The sequence below is a fragment of the Stegostoma tigrinum genome, chromosome 1, assembly GCF_030684315.1.
Source record: "Stegostoma tigrinum isolate sSteTig4 chromosome 1, sSteTig4.hap1, whole genome shotgun sequence".
Classification (NCBI taxonomy): domain Eukaryota; kingdom Metazoa; phylum Chordata; class Chondrichthyes; order Orectolobiformes; family Stegostomatidae; genus Stegostoma; species Stegostoma tigrinum.
In genome coordinates, this window is record NC_081354.1 from 161,439,699 (window position 1) to 161,454,901 (window position 15,203).

The 15,203-nt window shown below is 47.3% G+C and overlaps 1 protein-coding gene across 4 annotated transcripts in view; it reads left to right on the top strand.

The window, feature by feature from the left end:
- Window positions 1–15,203, top strand: part of hdhd2 (haloacid dehalogenase-like hydrolase domain containing 2) — a 39,013-nt gene that overhangs the window by 16,573 nt on the left and 7,237 nt on the right. For all 4 annotated transcript variants that reach the window (XM_059649831.1, XM_059649830.1, XM_059649833.1 and 1 more), the window contains exons 4-5: window positions 8,252–8,336; window positions 12,342–12,558. In XM_059649831.1, coding sequence (XP_059505814.1) covers window positions 8,252–8,336; window positions 12,342–12,558 — 302 coding nt within the window. The remainder of the gene's footprint in view (window positions 1–8,251; window positions 8,337–12,341; window positions 12,559–15,203) is intronic.

Genomic DNA, 15,203 nt, shown 5'->3' on the forward strand with positions numbered 1-15,203 from the left:
AAGGACGCCATTCAGCCCATCCTGTATGTACTGGCTGTCCAAGTGAACCTCATGACTTGGTGCCATTCTGCTGCCTTTGCATATGGTTTCTATTTTAAATAATTATTCCATGCCCTTTTAAGTGCATCAGTTAAACCTGCCTCCACAAACGCAGGCAAATGGGACCAGTGTAAATTGTGAAAACTGGACAGCAGGGGCAAGTTGGAATGAAGGGCCTGTTTCCATGTTGTAGACTTCTGTGACTCTACTTATTGTGTGAAAACATTTCTTTGCACGTTCCGTTTACTTCTTTTGCAAATCGCTTTAAAGTTGAGCACTCATGTTTTTGATCCTTTTAGAAATGGGAACAGTTTTTCCCCTCGTTGCATCCTGCTCATGATTTTGAAAACTTCTATCAAATTTCCTTTTAGTCACCTTCTCTCCAAAAAGAACAAAACCACCCTATCCAGTCTATCCTCCTGTATCTAAAGTTTCTCATTGCTGCAAACGTTTCTGCATTCTGTCCAATGCATTCACATCTGTCCTACAACATAGCACCTAGAACTGTACACAGTACTGTAGGTGAGGTTTAACAAGCATCTTAGACAAGTTCAGCATCACGACCTTGCACTTTAACTGTATAACCTAATAATAAAACCCAGGATAGTGTATGTTTTATTACAGGCTCCCTCTCTGCCTGTCCTAACCCTTCAATCAGCTACACACAAATACACGGTCTCACTGCTCTTGTACCCTTTGGAATGGTTATATTGTCTGTTGATGTTCTTCCTACCAAAATGTATCACCTTATGCTTAGCTGTATTGAACTTAATCTGCCACCAGTCTGCCAACTTCCTTAACTTGTCAATGACCTTTTGAGATTTGCACTTCCCTCCTCTCTGTTTTCAATACTTCCATGTTTTGTAACATCCATAAAGTTTGAAGCTGTCCCCTGCACACCATGATTTAGGTTATTAAAAAATGTCAGGAAAAGCAAGTATTCCATTACTGACCCGTGAGGCACTCTACTACAAACCTTTGTCATAGGATCCCTACAGTGTGGAAACAGGCCCAACAAGTCCACACCGACTCTCACAGCATCCCGCCCAGACCCCATCCTCCTATAACCCACCTAATCTACACATCCTTGAACACTATGGGCAATTCAGCATGTCCAATCCACCACGCCTGCACATCTTTGGACTGTGGGAGGAAACCCACACAGACACTGGGAGAATGTGCAAACTCTACACAGTCGCCCAAGGCTGGAAGTGAACCCGGGTCCCTGGCACTGTGAGGCAGCAGTGCTAACTGCTGAGCCACCATCCAGCACCATGACGCAGGCAAATGGAACCAGAGTAAATTGTGAAAACTGGGCAGCAGGGACAAGTTGGGATGAATGGCCTGTTTCCATGTCGTACACCTCTGTGGCTCTACTTGTTGTGTGAAAATGTTTCTTTGCACGTTCTGTTTACTTCTTTTGCAAATTGCTTTAAAGTTGTGCGCTCATGTTTTTGATCCTTTTAGAAATGGGAACAGTTTTTCCCCTCGTTGCATCTGCTCATGATTTTGAAAACTTGACACCATCCAGGTGTCCATCCTGACACCAGAAAAATATCCATCAACCTGAATTCCCTTTCTTATCAGAAGCAAATTTGTAACAATGTTGCTACTGTCCCTATTGTTCCAATTTCTTGTGTAAAACTGTATCAAATGCTTTCTGAAAGTCCATACATGCCATATCAATAATATTACCCTCAACGACCTTACTGTCACCTCTTCAAAATCTCCAGCAAGTCAAGTAAACACAATTTCACCTTTAGAAATTTGTGCTGACTTTTCCTGACCAACTCACCTTTTTCCACATGACTACTAATTATATCCCAAATGATTGTTTCTCGAAGCTTTCCAACAATTGAAGTTAACCTGACTGTCTGAGGTTATCCTTGCAACTATTTTCTAAACAAGGCTGTCATGTTTGCAGTTCTCAAGGCTTCTGGCACCTTCCTTGCATCTAGTAAAGACAGAAAGATTAAGCCCCATGCCTCAGCAATTTCCAAACTCTCTTCCCTCGACATCCTTGGATGTATCTCATCTAGTCCCATTGCCTCGTCAACATTAAGTACCAAAAATCTATCCAACACTTCATCTTTATCAATTTTTGTCCGTTTAATTCTGGAACTGGAACTTAATTTAAACTCTGCTATTATGAAGTTGGTATGAATGCTAGCCCTGACTCCAAATCAAATGTTTGTGGGTTTCAATTTTACTCAAAAACAAAAATTGAACTTTCAAAGCCAGGCTGCTCTCTTTCAGGTTAGACTAAGTTGAGATCCCTTTTGCTTGCTGAATTGGGTAGGAAAAAAACCTGTGGCACAATTTGAAGAACAGCAAGGTGCCCCTGAAAGGCATTTCTTTTAGAAAATAAACCACTAGAAACATATGAATTGGTCGCGAGTTTTGAGAAGTTTTGTAGCTCAGGTTGAGTTTCTGGATGTGAGTTTGCTCACTGAGCTGGAAGGTTAGTTTTCAGACGTTTTGTCACCATTCTAGGTAACATCATCAGTGAGCCTCCGACGAAGCGCTGGTGTTATGTCCCGCTTTCTATTTATTGATTAGGTTTCCTTGGGTTGGTGATGTCATTTCCTGCGTTGGTGATGTCATTTCCTGTTCTTTTTCTCAGGGGATGGTAGATTGGCTCCAAATCAATGTGTTTGTTGATGGAGTTCCGGTTGGAATGCCATGCTTCTAGGAATTCTCGTGCGTGTCTCTGTTTGGTTTGTCCTAGGATGGATGTGTTGTCCCAATCAAAGTGATGCCCTTCCTTATCTGTATGTAAGGATACTAGTGATAGTGGGTCATGTCGTTTTGTAGCGAGCGCTTCCTGGAGGTTTTCAAGGAGAAAGGAGGCGAGGGCCCCCTCTCTGTACTGATTGCGGTCCCGCTGTTTGTGATGCCGGTGCAGAGGAGCCGTATGGTAATTGTACACATGTGCAATCCGCATGTGCCAGCAGTTGATGTCCTGACCTTCCTCGGAAGGTACGTGAAGGTGGAAGGGGACCTAACTGACATCATGGACCTCTTCGGGATCTGGACCAGTAAGAGGCAGGTCAGGGTGACGCTGAGGACGGGCTCGGATGGGAACATCGTACACCCACCGTCCAGCTTCGCGATCGGTGGGAGCAAGGGCTACCTGACCTACGCAGGGCAACCCAAAGTCTGCCACGCCTGTGGTAGGTCAGGACACGTGGTAGCTGACTACAAAGTCAGCATCTGCAGGAACTGCAGGGAGGAGGGACACCTTGCAAAGGATTGCCCAAAAGAAAAAAACTGCAACCTTTGCAGCGAAGCGGGCCACCTCTATAGGGCATGCCCACAGCGGGGGAACCACCTACACCCAGGTCGCCGGCAGGGGCAATGTGGGGCAAGCTGCCCCGGAGCAGAGAAAGGCACCAGGCTCCTGCAATGACCCCCCTAATGTGCAGGAAGGCCAGGTCGTGCAGGAGGGCCCAGCCCCGCACGACGGACCCGAGGCCAGCAAAGCGCCCCTGCAGGCTCCGCTACCCCCCCCCACACCGACAACCTGGAGTCGATGGAGGAGGCGACAGGTGACCCAGGGGAGTGGACAATGGTCTGGAAAGCGAGAAGGAAGGCGCGCCCCGGCACCGCAACCATCAGGCAGGAAGAGGCAGCTACAGGGGTGCTATAAGAGCTCCTCTGACGAGGGAGATTCAGAGGAGGCCCGCCCAACGCAGAAGCTAAAGATCTTAAGGGAGAAGGAAAGCAGCACCCCGCTTCCAGGTGACAGGAGGCATCCTGAGCCTCCCTCCGACACCCAGCCACGCGCCGCTGGGGCCCTGGAGGCACACACACACACACACACACACACACACACACACACACACACACACACACACACACACACACACACACACACACACACCCCCACCCTGGAACCTTCAGGCGGGAAGCAGGAAACAACATGTCCCCAGCTTGACCCAGAGCTGGACTCTCCTGCCTCCGTACCCCCGACGGGGGGAATGCCACCCGGAAGGCAGCATGGACGGTTTCCTGAGCCTGGGGAGCATCCAGCAGTTAGCCCGGGCAATGGGCATGAAGGGACAGATGGAGGGGCTGGACCTCGGACTTGGGGAGGACACTGCGTTCACTGCCCAAAATGGGGGTACGAGTTGCGAGCATTAATGTGCGCAGCGTCAAGTCAACCGCCAGATGTGTGCCCACGTTGGCCTACCAGACCTCCTGTTTCTGCAGGAGTGTGGGATACCACACCTCAGCAGGTATGGGAAATGGTCGGGCGCCTGGACCTTGTGGGCCTTCGATCTGGTCGGGGGGTAACGACTGTCGCTCCTCGGGCCTGGCTATTCTGCTGCGGGGGCGCAACTTCACCATCTCTCAAGTTCAGGAGGTGATGGGGGGCACCTCCTAGTGGCTGATGTCACCTACAGGAACGCTCCCCTGAGGTTGATCAACGTGTACACCCCAGCGGTACCAAGTGAGCGGTTGGCTGTCCTGCAGCGGCTTCCACCCCTGCTGGCTACATCCAGGCTGGTCATCCTAGGCAGAGACTTCAACTGCATCATCGATGCAGATGGAAGATCCGGCGTGGGGACAGCGGGTGGGGGGAGTCAACTGGACATCACGTCCAGATTCCTGATGGGCACGGTGAAGGACGCCAAGCTGCTCGATGTCTTCAGCACCCCTGCAGACGGAGCACAGCGGAGATACACCTGGTCGCGGCCAGACGGGACTATCCCCTCAAGGATAGACTTCCTGTTTGTGTCACAGGCGTTCTCGGTCAGGTCCACCGGTGTCGAGCCGGTGTTCTTCTCTGACCACTGCCTCCTGCTGGCCAACTGTCACTTACAGGACGACCAGCAGGCTGGCATGGGGACGTGGAAGCTCAACACGACTCTGTTGACCCCAGAGAACATTGAGGAGCTTAAGAGGGAGTACGCTGGCTGGAGAACTGTGAAACCCCTCTTTGAGTCTCCAGGCGACTGGTGGGAGACGGTGAAGGAAAACATCAAGAGGTTCTTTGTCCGTAAGGGTGTTCGGAAGGCGAGAGAGAGGTGGGGAAAGCTGTTGCGACTCCAGAAAAGGGTGCAGAACCTGCTTCTTCTGCAGTTGATGGGGGTCGATGTCACGGAGGACCTCCGCGAGGTGAGGGACCAGCAAGCCTCTCTCTTCACCGCGGAGGCCTCCAGGATAATCTTCCGGTCCAGGGTCCACTCTGTGGAGCAGGGCGAGACGTGCTCGTGTTTCTTCTTTCAGAAGGTGCACAAAGAGAGCTCTGTGCTTAGCCGGCTGAAGGAGGACGACGGCTCGGTGACACCGTCTCGGCCCGACATTTTGAGGATCAGCAGATCCTTCTATGCCGGACTGTACGTCGCGAAGCCCACAGACAGCACAGCCTCCGAGTCGTTCCTGTCGTCTACCACGGAGGTCTTAGATGATGGCAGGAGGGAGTGGCTGGACCGGCCGATATCCCTGGACGAGCTGACCAGAGCCCTCATGTCCTTGGAGAGGAATAAGACTTACTGGTCGAGCTGTATTCCGCTCTGTGGGACCTGGTCGGCCAGGACCTGCTGGAGGTGTATGATAATGCGCTTCGGGTAGGGGAAAATTGCAAGTCCATGAGGAAGGGCATCATCACCCTCATTTACGAGAGGAAGGGGGAGAGGGAAGAAATTAAGAATTGGCGTCCCATTTCACTTTTGAACGTGGACTACAAAATCCTGGCCAAGGTCACGGCCAACCGGGTCAGGTCTGTCCTGGAGTCAGTGATTCACCCTGACCAAACCTGTGCTGTGCCGGGCAGGAAGATCGCTGAGAGCCTCGCGCTCATCAGGGATACGATCGCCTACGTACAGGACAGGCAGGTGGACACCTGCCTCGTCAGCCTGGACCAGGAGAAGGCCTTCGACAGGGTCTCTCATGCTTACATGAGGGACGTACTCTCCAAATTGGGGTTCGGGGAGAGTATCCGCAATTGGATCTGGCTGCTCTACACAAACATCGTTAGCGCAGTCTCGATCAACGGGTGGGAATCGGACAGTTTTCCTGTCAGATCTGGAGTCAGGCAGGGCTGCCCCCTCTCTCCTGCTTTGTTCGTGTGCTGTGTGGAGCCCTTCGCCGCCTCCATCAGGAAGGACGTGAGCCTGAAGAGCGTGACTATCCCAGGCAGCGGAGGCCTTCAGGTCAAGACCTCCCTGTACATGGACGATGTCACCGTCGTCTGCACCGTTCGTCGGTTGGTGAGTAGGATGTTGGACATCTGCGGCCAGTTTGAACTGGCCTCGGGTGCCAAAGTCAATAGGGGTAAGAGCGAGGTCATGTTCTTCGGGAACTGGGACGACCGCTCCTTCATCCCCTTCACCGTCAGGACAGACTACCTGAAGGTGCTGGGTGTTTGGTTCGGTGGAGCTGGGGCGTGCACTAAGAGTTGGGAGGAGCATATCACCAAACTGAAGCAGAAGCTGGGCAGCTGGAGGCTCCGGTCCCCCTCCATCGCGAGTAAGAACCTGGTTGTCAGGTGCGAGGGGCTTTTGGTACTGTTGTATTTGGCGCAGGCCTGGCCTATTCCCTGGACCTGCGCCACTGCGGTCACCCGGGCCATCTTCCACTTCATTTGGGGGTCGAGGATGGACCGGGTCCGCAGGGACACCATATACAAAGACCTGGAAAATGGGGGAAAGGACGTACTGAACGCCACCCTCGCCCTGATGGCTACCTTTGTGTGCGGCTGCATCAAGCTGTGCGTAGATCCTCAGTACGCAAACACCAAGTGTCACCACTTACTGAGGTTCTACCTGTCCCCGGTGTTGCGAAGGATGGACCTGGCCTCGTTGCCGCGGAACGCTCAGAGTAGTTGGACCGTCCCGTACCACCTGTCCTTCGTGGAGAAATTTTTGAAGGGGAACACCTTTGACCACAAGGCCGTCAGGCAGTGGTCAGCACGTAGTATCCTCGAGACCCTTCGGGAAAAGGAGAGGGTAGATCCCATCGTGTGGTTCCCCACGCAGACTGCCAAAGTCGTTTGGCAGAATGCCTCATCGCCAGAACTTTCAAACAAGCACAAGGACATTGCTTGGCTGGCGGTGAGAGGGGCTCTGCCAGTGAGATCCTTTATGCATGCCTGGAATCTCTGTGCCACCGCACGCTGCCCTCGAGGCAGCTGCGGGGGGGACGAGACTGTCGATCACCTCCTGGAGTGTGCCTACGCGCAGGAGGTCTGGAGGGGGATGCAGTGGTATTTGTCGAGGTTCGTCCCGAGCAGCTCCGTGACACGGGACTCTGTGCTCTACGGGCTGTTTCCCGGGACGCTCACCGAGACCAACATCAACTGCGCCTGGAGGACCATCAATGCGGTGAAAGATGCTCTTTGGTCTGCCCGCAACTTGCTGGTCTGCCAGCTGAAAGAACTGACCCCGACCGAGTGTTGCAGACTGGTGCACTCCAAGGTCCAGGACTACGTGCTGAGGGATGCACTAAAGCTTGGGGCAGCCGCCGCCAAGGCGTGATGGGGAAAGACCACCGTATGAAACCCCTCGTCCAGAATAGGAAAAAGCGCCCTATCTGGTAACTGGGCCCAGCTGGCGACATCCCTAACTGGTCAGGGGGTCAACAGGGACTGTGCGGGGAGACGACTGCCGGGGTATTTTCTTTGCTTTGTTTTTTTTTCTTCTTTGTTTTGTTTTTGCCTTTAATTGGTGCACGAACCCCCTGGGTAACCCGGAGCGGCTTGCCTGACTGGGTAGGTGTAAGAATGTACAAAAAAAAAACATTTAATGAATAAAGTATATTTTTTCAATAAAAAAAAGTGACGAAACGTCTGAAAACTACCCCTCCAGCTCAGCGAGCAAACTCACATCCAGATGAATTGGTCATTTATCCTGTTGATTGTGAAACTCTGCACAAATTGACAGCCACATTTGTCTGCCATAATAATATCAGCTGTGTGTTTAAAAATTCTTTGGTCGTGAGGCACTTTGGAACACTGTAAGGAAATGAGGTGGTTTGTATCTGACCCAAGAGTGAGCAAGATATGAAGCTGACAGAATGATGAAAGCTGATATAACTGCACGTGAATAGGTGAAGCAACCAGAAATTTGGAGGAAATAGAATCTGTTGAAATAAAATTAAATAACATTTTAGAACTTATTTTTAATTAACAAAAAGTAATCAAAAATTGTGTTTTCCTAGTGCACTTTCTATAGGGTTCAAAAAGTTAATCAGAGTATTTATTTTTCAGGAATAGACACAAGTGATCCTAATGCTGTGGTTGTTGGATTAGCTCCTCAGCACTTTAATTACAATACCTTGAACAAGGCATTCAGGTAAGAGTAAAAGTAAAGTAATGGAGGTGGCCTGTATCTCTGAACCAAGAGGCCTGGGTCCACGTCCCAACTGCTCTGGAAGTGTGTAATAACGTCACTGAAAAGTTTGTTAGAAAATATGTGAAAGTGAAATAATATTGTTATGTTGGATGAAAGTAGCCTGGTGACTCTCACTGTCTCAGCTTGCAAGTGAGAAATCTGTGAGGATCCTGAGGGACTCTTGGAGCCTATGGAACCATAGCCCAGAAAGTCAGTGCCTCCAAAGGGAAAGGGTGGAACTTTTTGGAATTGACCTGGAGTTATCTTGGTGTTCAGGTATAAGCATATCTTCATGGCAAGCAATCTTTGAATAATTTTTAAAAATTAAGTAAAGCTCATAATGGCAGGAGAAAAATTGCCTAGTCTATTTTTAAAAACATTAAATGGGTGTCAGGGTAAACAACTGTTCAGCAGCTACCCCTCAAAACCTCTAAGAATAAGTGATCATTGTTTACTTATTGTTCTTCTACACTTCCTACTAAGGTGAGTAACTGTAATTCATCATCCAATCTAATCACTTAACTAGCCTACATCCTTGTGCAGCCTCTTTGTTTTTTTCTCATTGCTAACTGCCCTTCCTAGATTTGTATCATCAGAAATATGAAAACCGATATGTTTGCATTCAGTCCTTTATCCAAGTCATTGTTATTAGATTATGAATGGCTGTGACTTGACCACTGATCCTTGAGTCACTCTGTTAGTTGCACCTTGCCATCTAAAAATGACAGAATTGTTCCAAATCTTTGTTTTCTGACAGTTATCCAATGCACAGTTTTGCTAATATCCAACCACCAATCCTAATATATAATCTGCCATTTTCTCTCTTGCTTTGCCTTGTCTCCACAGAGTATGTCTCCTTATTTGGCAGGGTTTTCATCTTTCCCGTTTGATGTGTGAATATCATTCTTGATTCTTTTATTCTGAATGACTTTTTGTTTTCCAAGCAATTTTGCTTCTTTGTTCTTTATCTATTATCTTTAGACAACCTGGCCTGGCTACCGTAGCATCCCTGTAGCTTAAAAATTGCAAAATACATCTCTTCTTCCTGTCTGGAGGTTATTATCATAGTCAGTGTGTCCTCCCACTGTCCAAAGATGGTGCGGGTTAGGTGGATTGCCGTGGGAAATGCAGGGTTACGGGGATAGGGTAGGGGAGGATTGGGAGTAGGTTTGGGTGGGATGCTGTTTTGGTTCATTGTAGATTTGAGGAGTTGAATGGCCTGCTCCCACATTGTAGGGATTACGTCAAGAGTCCTAAAATGGAAAAAGTGCAGAAGGTTTGGACAACCTCAGAGCTCCAATAATTGATAGATATCAACTCCAAAGGATGAAGGTGTCTAATCTTCTGACAACTGTTCAGCAATTTTACACCTTTTGTGTTTGGGATCCAGTTTGAAGATCAAGATTCTGTGTCGGGGGAATTAAGGTTTAGTACAGTCTTGACTACATTACTCCTTTGACTACGTGGAAGAGCTAATCAGACAGAACTTATCAGATATAATATCTTGTCTAAAAAATCGTAACAGACAAGACTGTTGACACTATTTTTTCGTCTGCTTGTAAAGAAATGATATTTAAACATCAAAGATAGGCATGAGGTAATTGGGTTTATGCCCTTTAACCAAGCACGCCAAAAAAATCTTCCAAATAAGAAAGGAAAGTGCTGAAATTGCGAGATAATGGGAACTGCGGATGCTGGAGAATCCGAGATAACAAGGTGCGGAGTTGGATGAACACAGCAGGCCAAGCAGCATCTTAGGGGCACAAAAGCTGACATTTTGAGCCTAGACCCTTCATCAGAAAAGCTTTACTGATGAAGGGTCGAGGCCTGAATCGTCAGCTTTTGTGCTCCTAAGATGCTGCTTGGCCTGCTGTGTTCATCCAACTCCGCACTTTGTTATACCGAAATTATGAAATCAGGATGAAAAATAGTAACCAAAAGATCTGCCTTTCTAAGAAAGGGTCACCGGACCCAAAATATTAACTCTGATTTCTCTTCACAGATGCTGCCAGACCTGCTGAACTTTTCCACAAATCAGTTTTTGTTTCTGATTTTCAGCATCCACATCTCTTTCAGTTTTTATTTAGTATTTAACTCACTGGGACATCAAGGCATGTCCACATTGAAGAAGTTCTGCTCCTCTCTCTGATAGGAGTTCTATTCAATCCTTTTACCTGTCCACAGTCATTTATTTCACTGTCACTTCTGGTGTTTGACAACATATTTGCTAAAACTCGGTTCCACAGCCACATCGCATTGCTCAGTGACTGCCTCAGGCTCAGACTCACCCCATGTGGATTCCAATTTAAGTTTCATCCTTTGTGCTTTGCATCCACCCAGGAACAAAAGGCATCTTGTGATGATCAGTGTTCCACAGACACCTGTTTTCATTGCATCCTGAGATCTATTTTCAGTGTTACCCTTCGCTGTCTGCACATTCTCAAGCTCACTCTCCAACAGCATTGCATCATGCTGGCTCAGATCTGCACCACTTCCTAGTTCCACTTCATCCTCTGGCTCCTTCATTGTGCTAGTAAGAAACTTTTCTTTTCCTTCCAGACATGAAGGCGCACAAGTTGCAATAACTCAGAGATACCCACGCCCCTCCAGAACCTTCGCTCCCCTCCCCTCTGACTTCATCCCGTCCCCACAACCCTACTTCCTGTTGTGTATATACTGTCTCTCCTGACATTCTGCTGTGAAATGCTGAATGTTCTGCACTCAAGCCTCGGTTTTATCCCTCTGCATCTCCACCTTAATGAATTTCGGGCACACCATAACATTGAACTCTTCTTTGTTTGCCTCTGTGCCCATTTCTTTGGACAGGAGTTTTCTCCCTGTCCCATAGACCCCTTTGTCCACCTTCAACACTCTCCCAGTTCTGAGTAAGGGTCATTGGTCCTGAAATGTCAACTCTTGATTTCTGTTCCATGAGAAATAGTAAACTGTTTTGCTCTTACAATCTGAATTTGAAAGAAGCCAGTGATGAAACACCTCGGATGTGAACTTATTTCAGTGCTGGGACAGTCAGTCTGGAAAAGGATAAAAAAAAATTGGAACAGAAAGGAAGACTTGCATCTATATACCACTTTTTTGGACAATGGAAGTCCCAAAGTGTATTACAGCAATGAAGCACTTAAATCACAAGTACAGTCACTGCCAATATGCAGAAAACACAGCAGCCAATTGTTTCCACAAATAACGTGATAGTGATAATTATTTTTGGGTGAAAGATGAATATTGGTACTTTCATAACAGATCTAACAGAAAGATGACTGTTTTATGTGCATACGTCAACAAAGTAACATACCAGTGTTGCTGCTGACCAGTAACTTAGTGTTTTTAAAGACTAGGCTGAATGCAGTTTGTTTAATGGAGTTGGCTTTGTAGGCAGGAGATTATAGAACATTTTGAGTTTTTGAAAAAATACATTTTAAGTGTTATTTTAATTCTGTCTTACATTGGTAACCTAACAATTGGGCCGAAATTCTGGAATTACTTCTTGAAGCCACTGCACTTCTCTACGTTTCTCACCTTTCTGTGAATCACTTTGGTATGTTTTAATATACTGTATTAAGAGTACGATCATAAATGTGTTTAAATGAATTGGTTGCTTCCCTATACTTGTGTTGTTGAAAAGGGAATGGGAAAGTATTGATTCTTGATTGTAAAGAGCAATAATTATTTTGCAGATACATCTTAACGTATTATGCGGAGTATCTTAATGAGGAGAGGGCCAGACTTGGCCTTCTTCCACTCAGCATTTTTAATAGCATGTTGAAATATTCTGTGGGTTCACACAAGGAAAACAACCTTGGCAAAGTACTAAAGCCATAGAACTATATTTACAGAAAAGCACAAGGGGAAAACAGAAACATTCTGTGGTGTTTTTTTTTGTCTGTACTTAATTATTCATCATATAAACTTCATCTCTGTCTGTCTTCTCCCATCTGGTCTTTCACCTAGGTTAATTTTAGATGGTGCCCCACTAATTGCTATACATAAGGCAAGGTGCTTCAAAAAACTGGATGGCTTATCACTTGGGCCAGGACCTTTTATTACTGGGCTGGAATATGCAACAGATGTCAAGGCCACAGTAGTAGGAAAGCCAGAGAAACCATTCTTCCTTGAGGCTCTCCGAAGCATTGGATGCCAGCCAGAAGAGGCAGTTATGATTGGTGATGTATGTACTGAACTTGTCAACTGAACTTGCCAGTCTTTCACCCCTTCCTTTCCTATTCTTTTATTTAATGTTTGGCTTTATCTCTCCTATTTGGACTCCTTTAGTCTTAAAAGGGAACAGTAGGGACCAATGGCATATCTAATGCACTGTTAATATTGCCCTCTTATTGGTTTGTTTCCACTGGAGGTTTGAATCCTTTGGTACTTTCAGTTTCAGAATAAATTTATACCATTATACAATGAAGAACTCATAGGCCGGCAGATTGTTGAAAAGTGCAAACGTATCAGGGTTGTTGTTATGGGTGACTTCAACTTTCCCAATATTGATTGGAACCTCCTTAGTGCAGATGGTTTGGATGGAGCCGTTTTTGTCAGGTGTGTTCAGGAGGGTTTCCTTACTCAGTATGTGGACAGGCCGACGAGGGGGGAGGCCATTTTGGATTTGGTGCTCGGCAATGAGCCAGGACAGGTGTCAGATCTCGTGGTGGGAGAACACTTTGGCAACAGTGACCACAACAGCCTCACATTTACCATAGCCATGGAAAGGGAAAGGAGCAGTTACCAGGGGAAGATATTTAACTGGGGAAAAGGAAACTATGATGCTATCTGACAGGAGTTGGGAAGTACAGATTGGGAGCAATTGTTCCACAGAAAGGGCATAGCAGACATGTGGATAATAAAATGTGAGGCTGGATGAACACAGCAGCCCAAGCAGCATCTCAGGAGCACAAAAGCTGACGTTTCGGGATAAGGGTCTAGGCCCGAAACGTCAGCTTTTGTGCTCCTGAGATGCTGCTTGGCCTGCTGTGTTCATCCAGCCTCACATTTTATTATCTTGGAATTCTCCAGCATCTGCAGTTCCCATTATCTCTATCAGCAGACATGTTGAGGCTGTTTAAGGAGCAGTTGTTGCGAGTGATGTATAAATTTGTTCCTCTGAGATAGGTAAGAAGGGGTAAGATTAAGGAGCCTTGGATGACGGGTACAGAGGTGCTTCTTATCAAAAAGAAAAAGGCAGCGTACGTAAGGTGGAGGAAGCAAGGGTCTAGCACAGCTTTAGAGGATTACAGGCTTGCTCGGAAGGAGTTCAAAAGTGGACTGAGGAGGGCCAGGAGGTGGCACGAAAAAGGCTTGGCAGGAAGGATTAGGGAGAACCCGAAGGCATTTTACTCATACGTGAGGAATAAGAGAATGATCAGGGAGAAGGTAGGGCCTTATCAGGGATAGCGTAGGGAACTTGTGCATGGAGTCTGAGCAGATAGGGGAAGCCCTAAATGAGTTTTTTGCTTCAGTTTTCACTAAGGAAAGTGACCTTGTTGTGAATGAGAACTTTAAGTAAAAGTGAGGCTTGAACAGATCAAGATTGAGGAAGTTGATGTGCTGGAAATTTTGGCAAACATTAAGATTGATAAGTCCCCAGGGCCAGACCAGATTTATCCTAGGTTGCTCCGGGAAGCGAGAAAGGAGGTTGCTAAGCCGCTGGCGAAGATCTTTGCTTCCTCACTCTCCACGGGAGTCGTACCGGAAAATTGGAGGGAGGCAAATGTTGTTTCTCTTTTCAAGAAAGGGAATAGGGAAATCCCTGGAAATTACAGACCCGTCAGTCTTACGTCTGTGGTCAGCAAGGTTTTGGAAAGAATTCTGAGGGATAGGATTTATGACTATTTGGAAAAGCATAACGTTATTAAAGGGAGTCAGCATGGCTTTGTGAGGGGCAGGTCATGCCTCACAAATCTTATTGAGTTCTCTGAGGAAGTCATGAGTCATGACGAGGGTCGAGCAGTGGATGTGGTGTACATGGACTTTAGCAAGGCATTTGATAAGGTTGCGCACGGTAGGCTCATTCATAAAGTCAGGAGGTATGGGATGCAGGGTGATTTGGCTGTCTGGATTCAGAATTGGTTGGCTGACAGGAGGCAGAGAGTGGTTGTAGATGGTAAGTATTCTGCCTGGAGGTCAGTGCTGAGCGGTGTCCCGCAGGGCCCTGTTCTTGGGCCTCTGCTCTTTGTAGTTTTTATAAATGACTTGGCAGAGGAGGTTGAGGGGTGGGTTAGTATGTTTGCTGATGACACAAAGGTTGGAGGTGCCATTGATAGTATCGAGGTCTATTGCAGGCTTCAGCGAGACATTGACAGAATGCAGAGCTGGGCTGAGAAATGGCAGATGGAGTTCAACCTGGATAAATGCGAAGTGATGCATTTTGGAAGGTCAAACTTAAATGCTGAATATAGGATTAAAGACAGGATTCTCTGCAGTGTGGAGGAACAGCGGGATCTTGGTGCTCAAGTGCATAGCTCCCTCAAAGTTGCCACCCAGGTGGATAAGGTTGTTAAGAAAGCATATGGTGTTTTGGCTTTCATTAACAGGGGGATCGAGTTTAAGAGCCGCGAGGTTGTGCTGCAGCTCTACAAAACCCTGGTGAGACCACACGTGGAATAATGTGTCCAGTTCTGGTCGCCCTGTTATGGAAAAGATGTGGAGGCTTTGGAGAGGGTGCAAAGGAGGTTTACCAGGATGCTGCCTGGACCGAAGGGCTTGTCTTACGAGGAGAGGTTGACTGAGCTCGGACTTTTCTCTCTGAGAGAAGGAGGAAGAGAGGTGACCTGATCGAGGTGTACAAGGTAATGAGAGGCATGGATAGAGTCG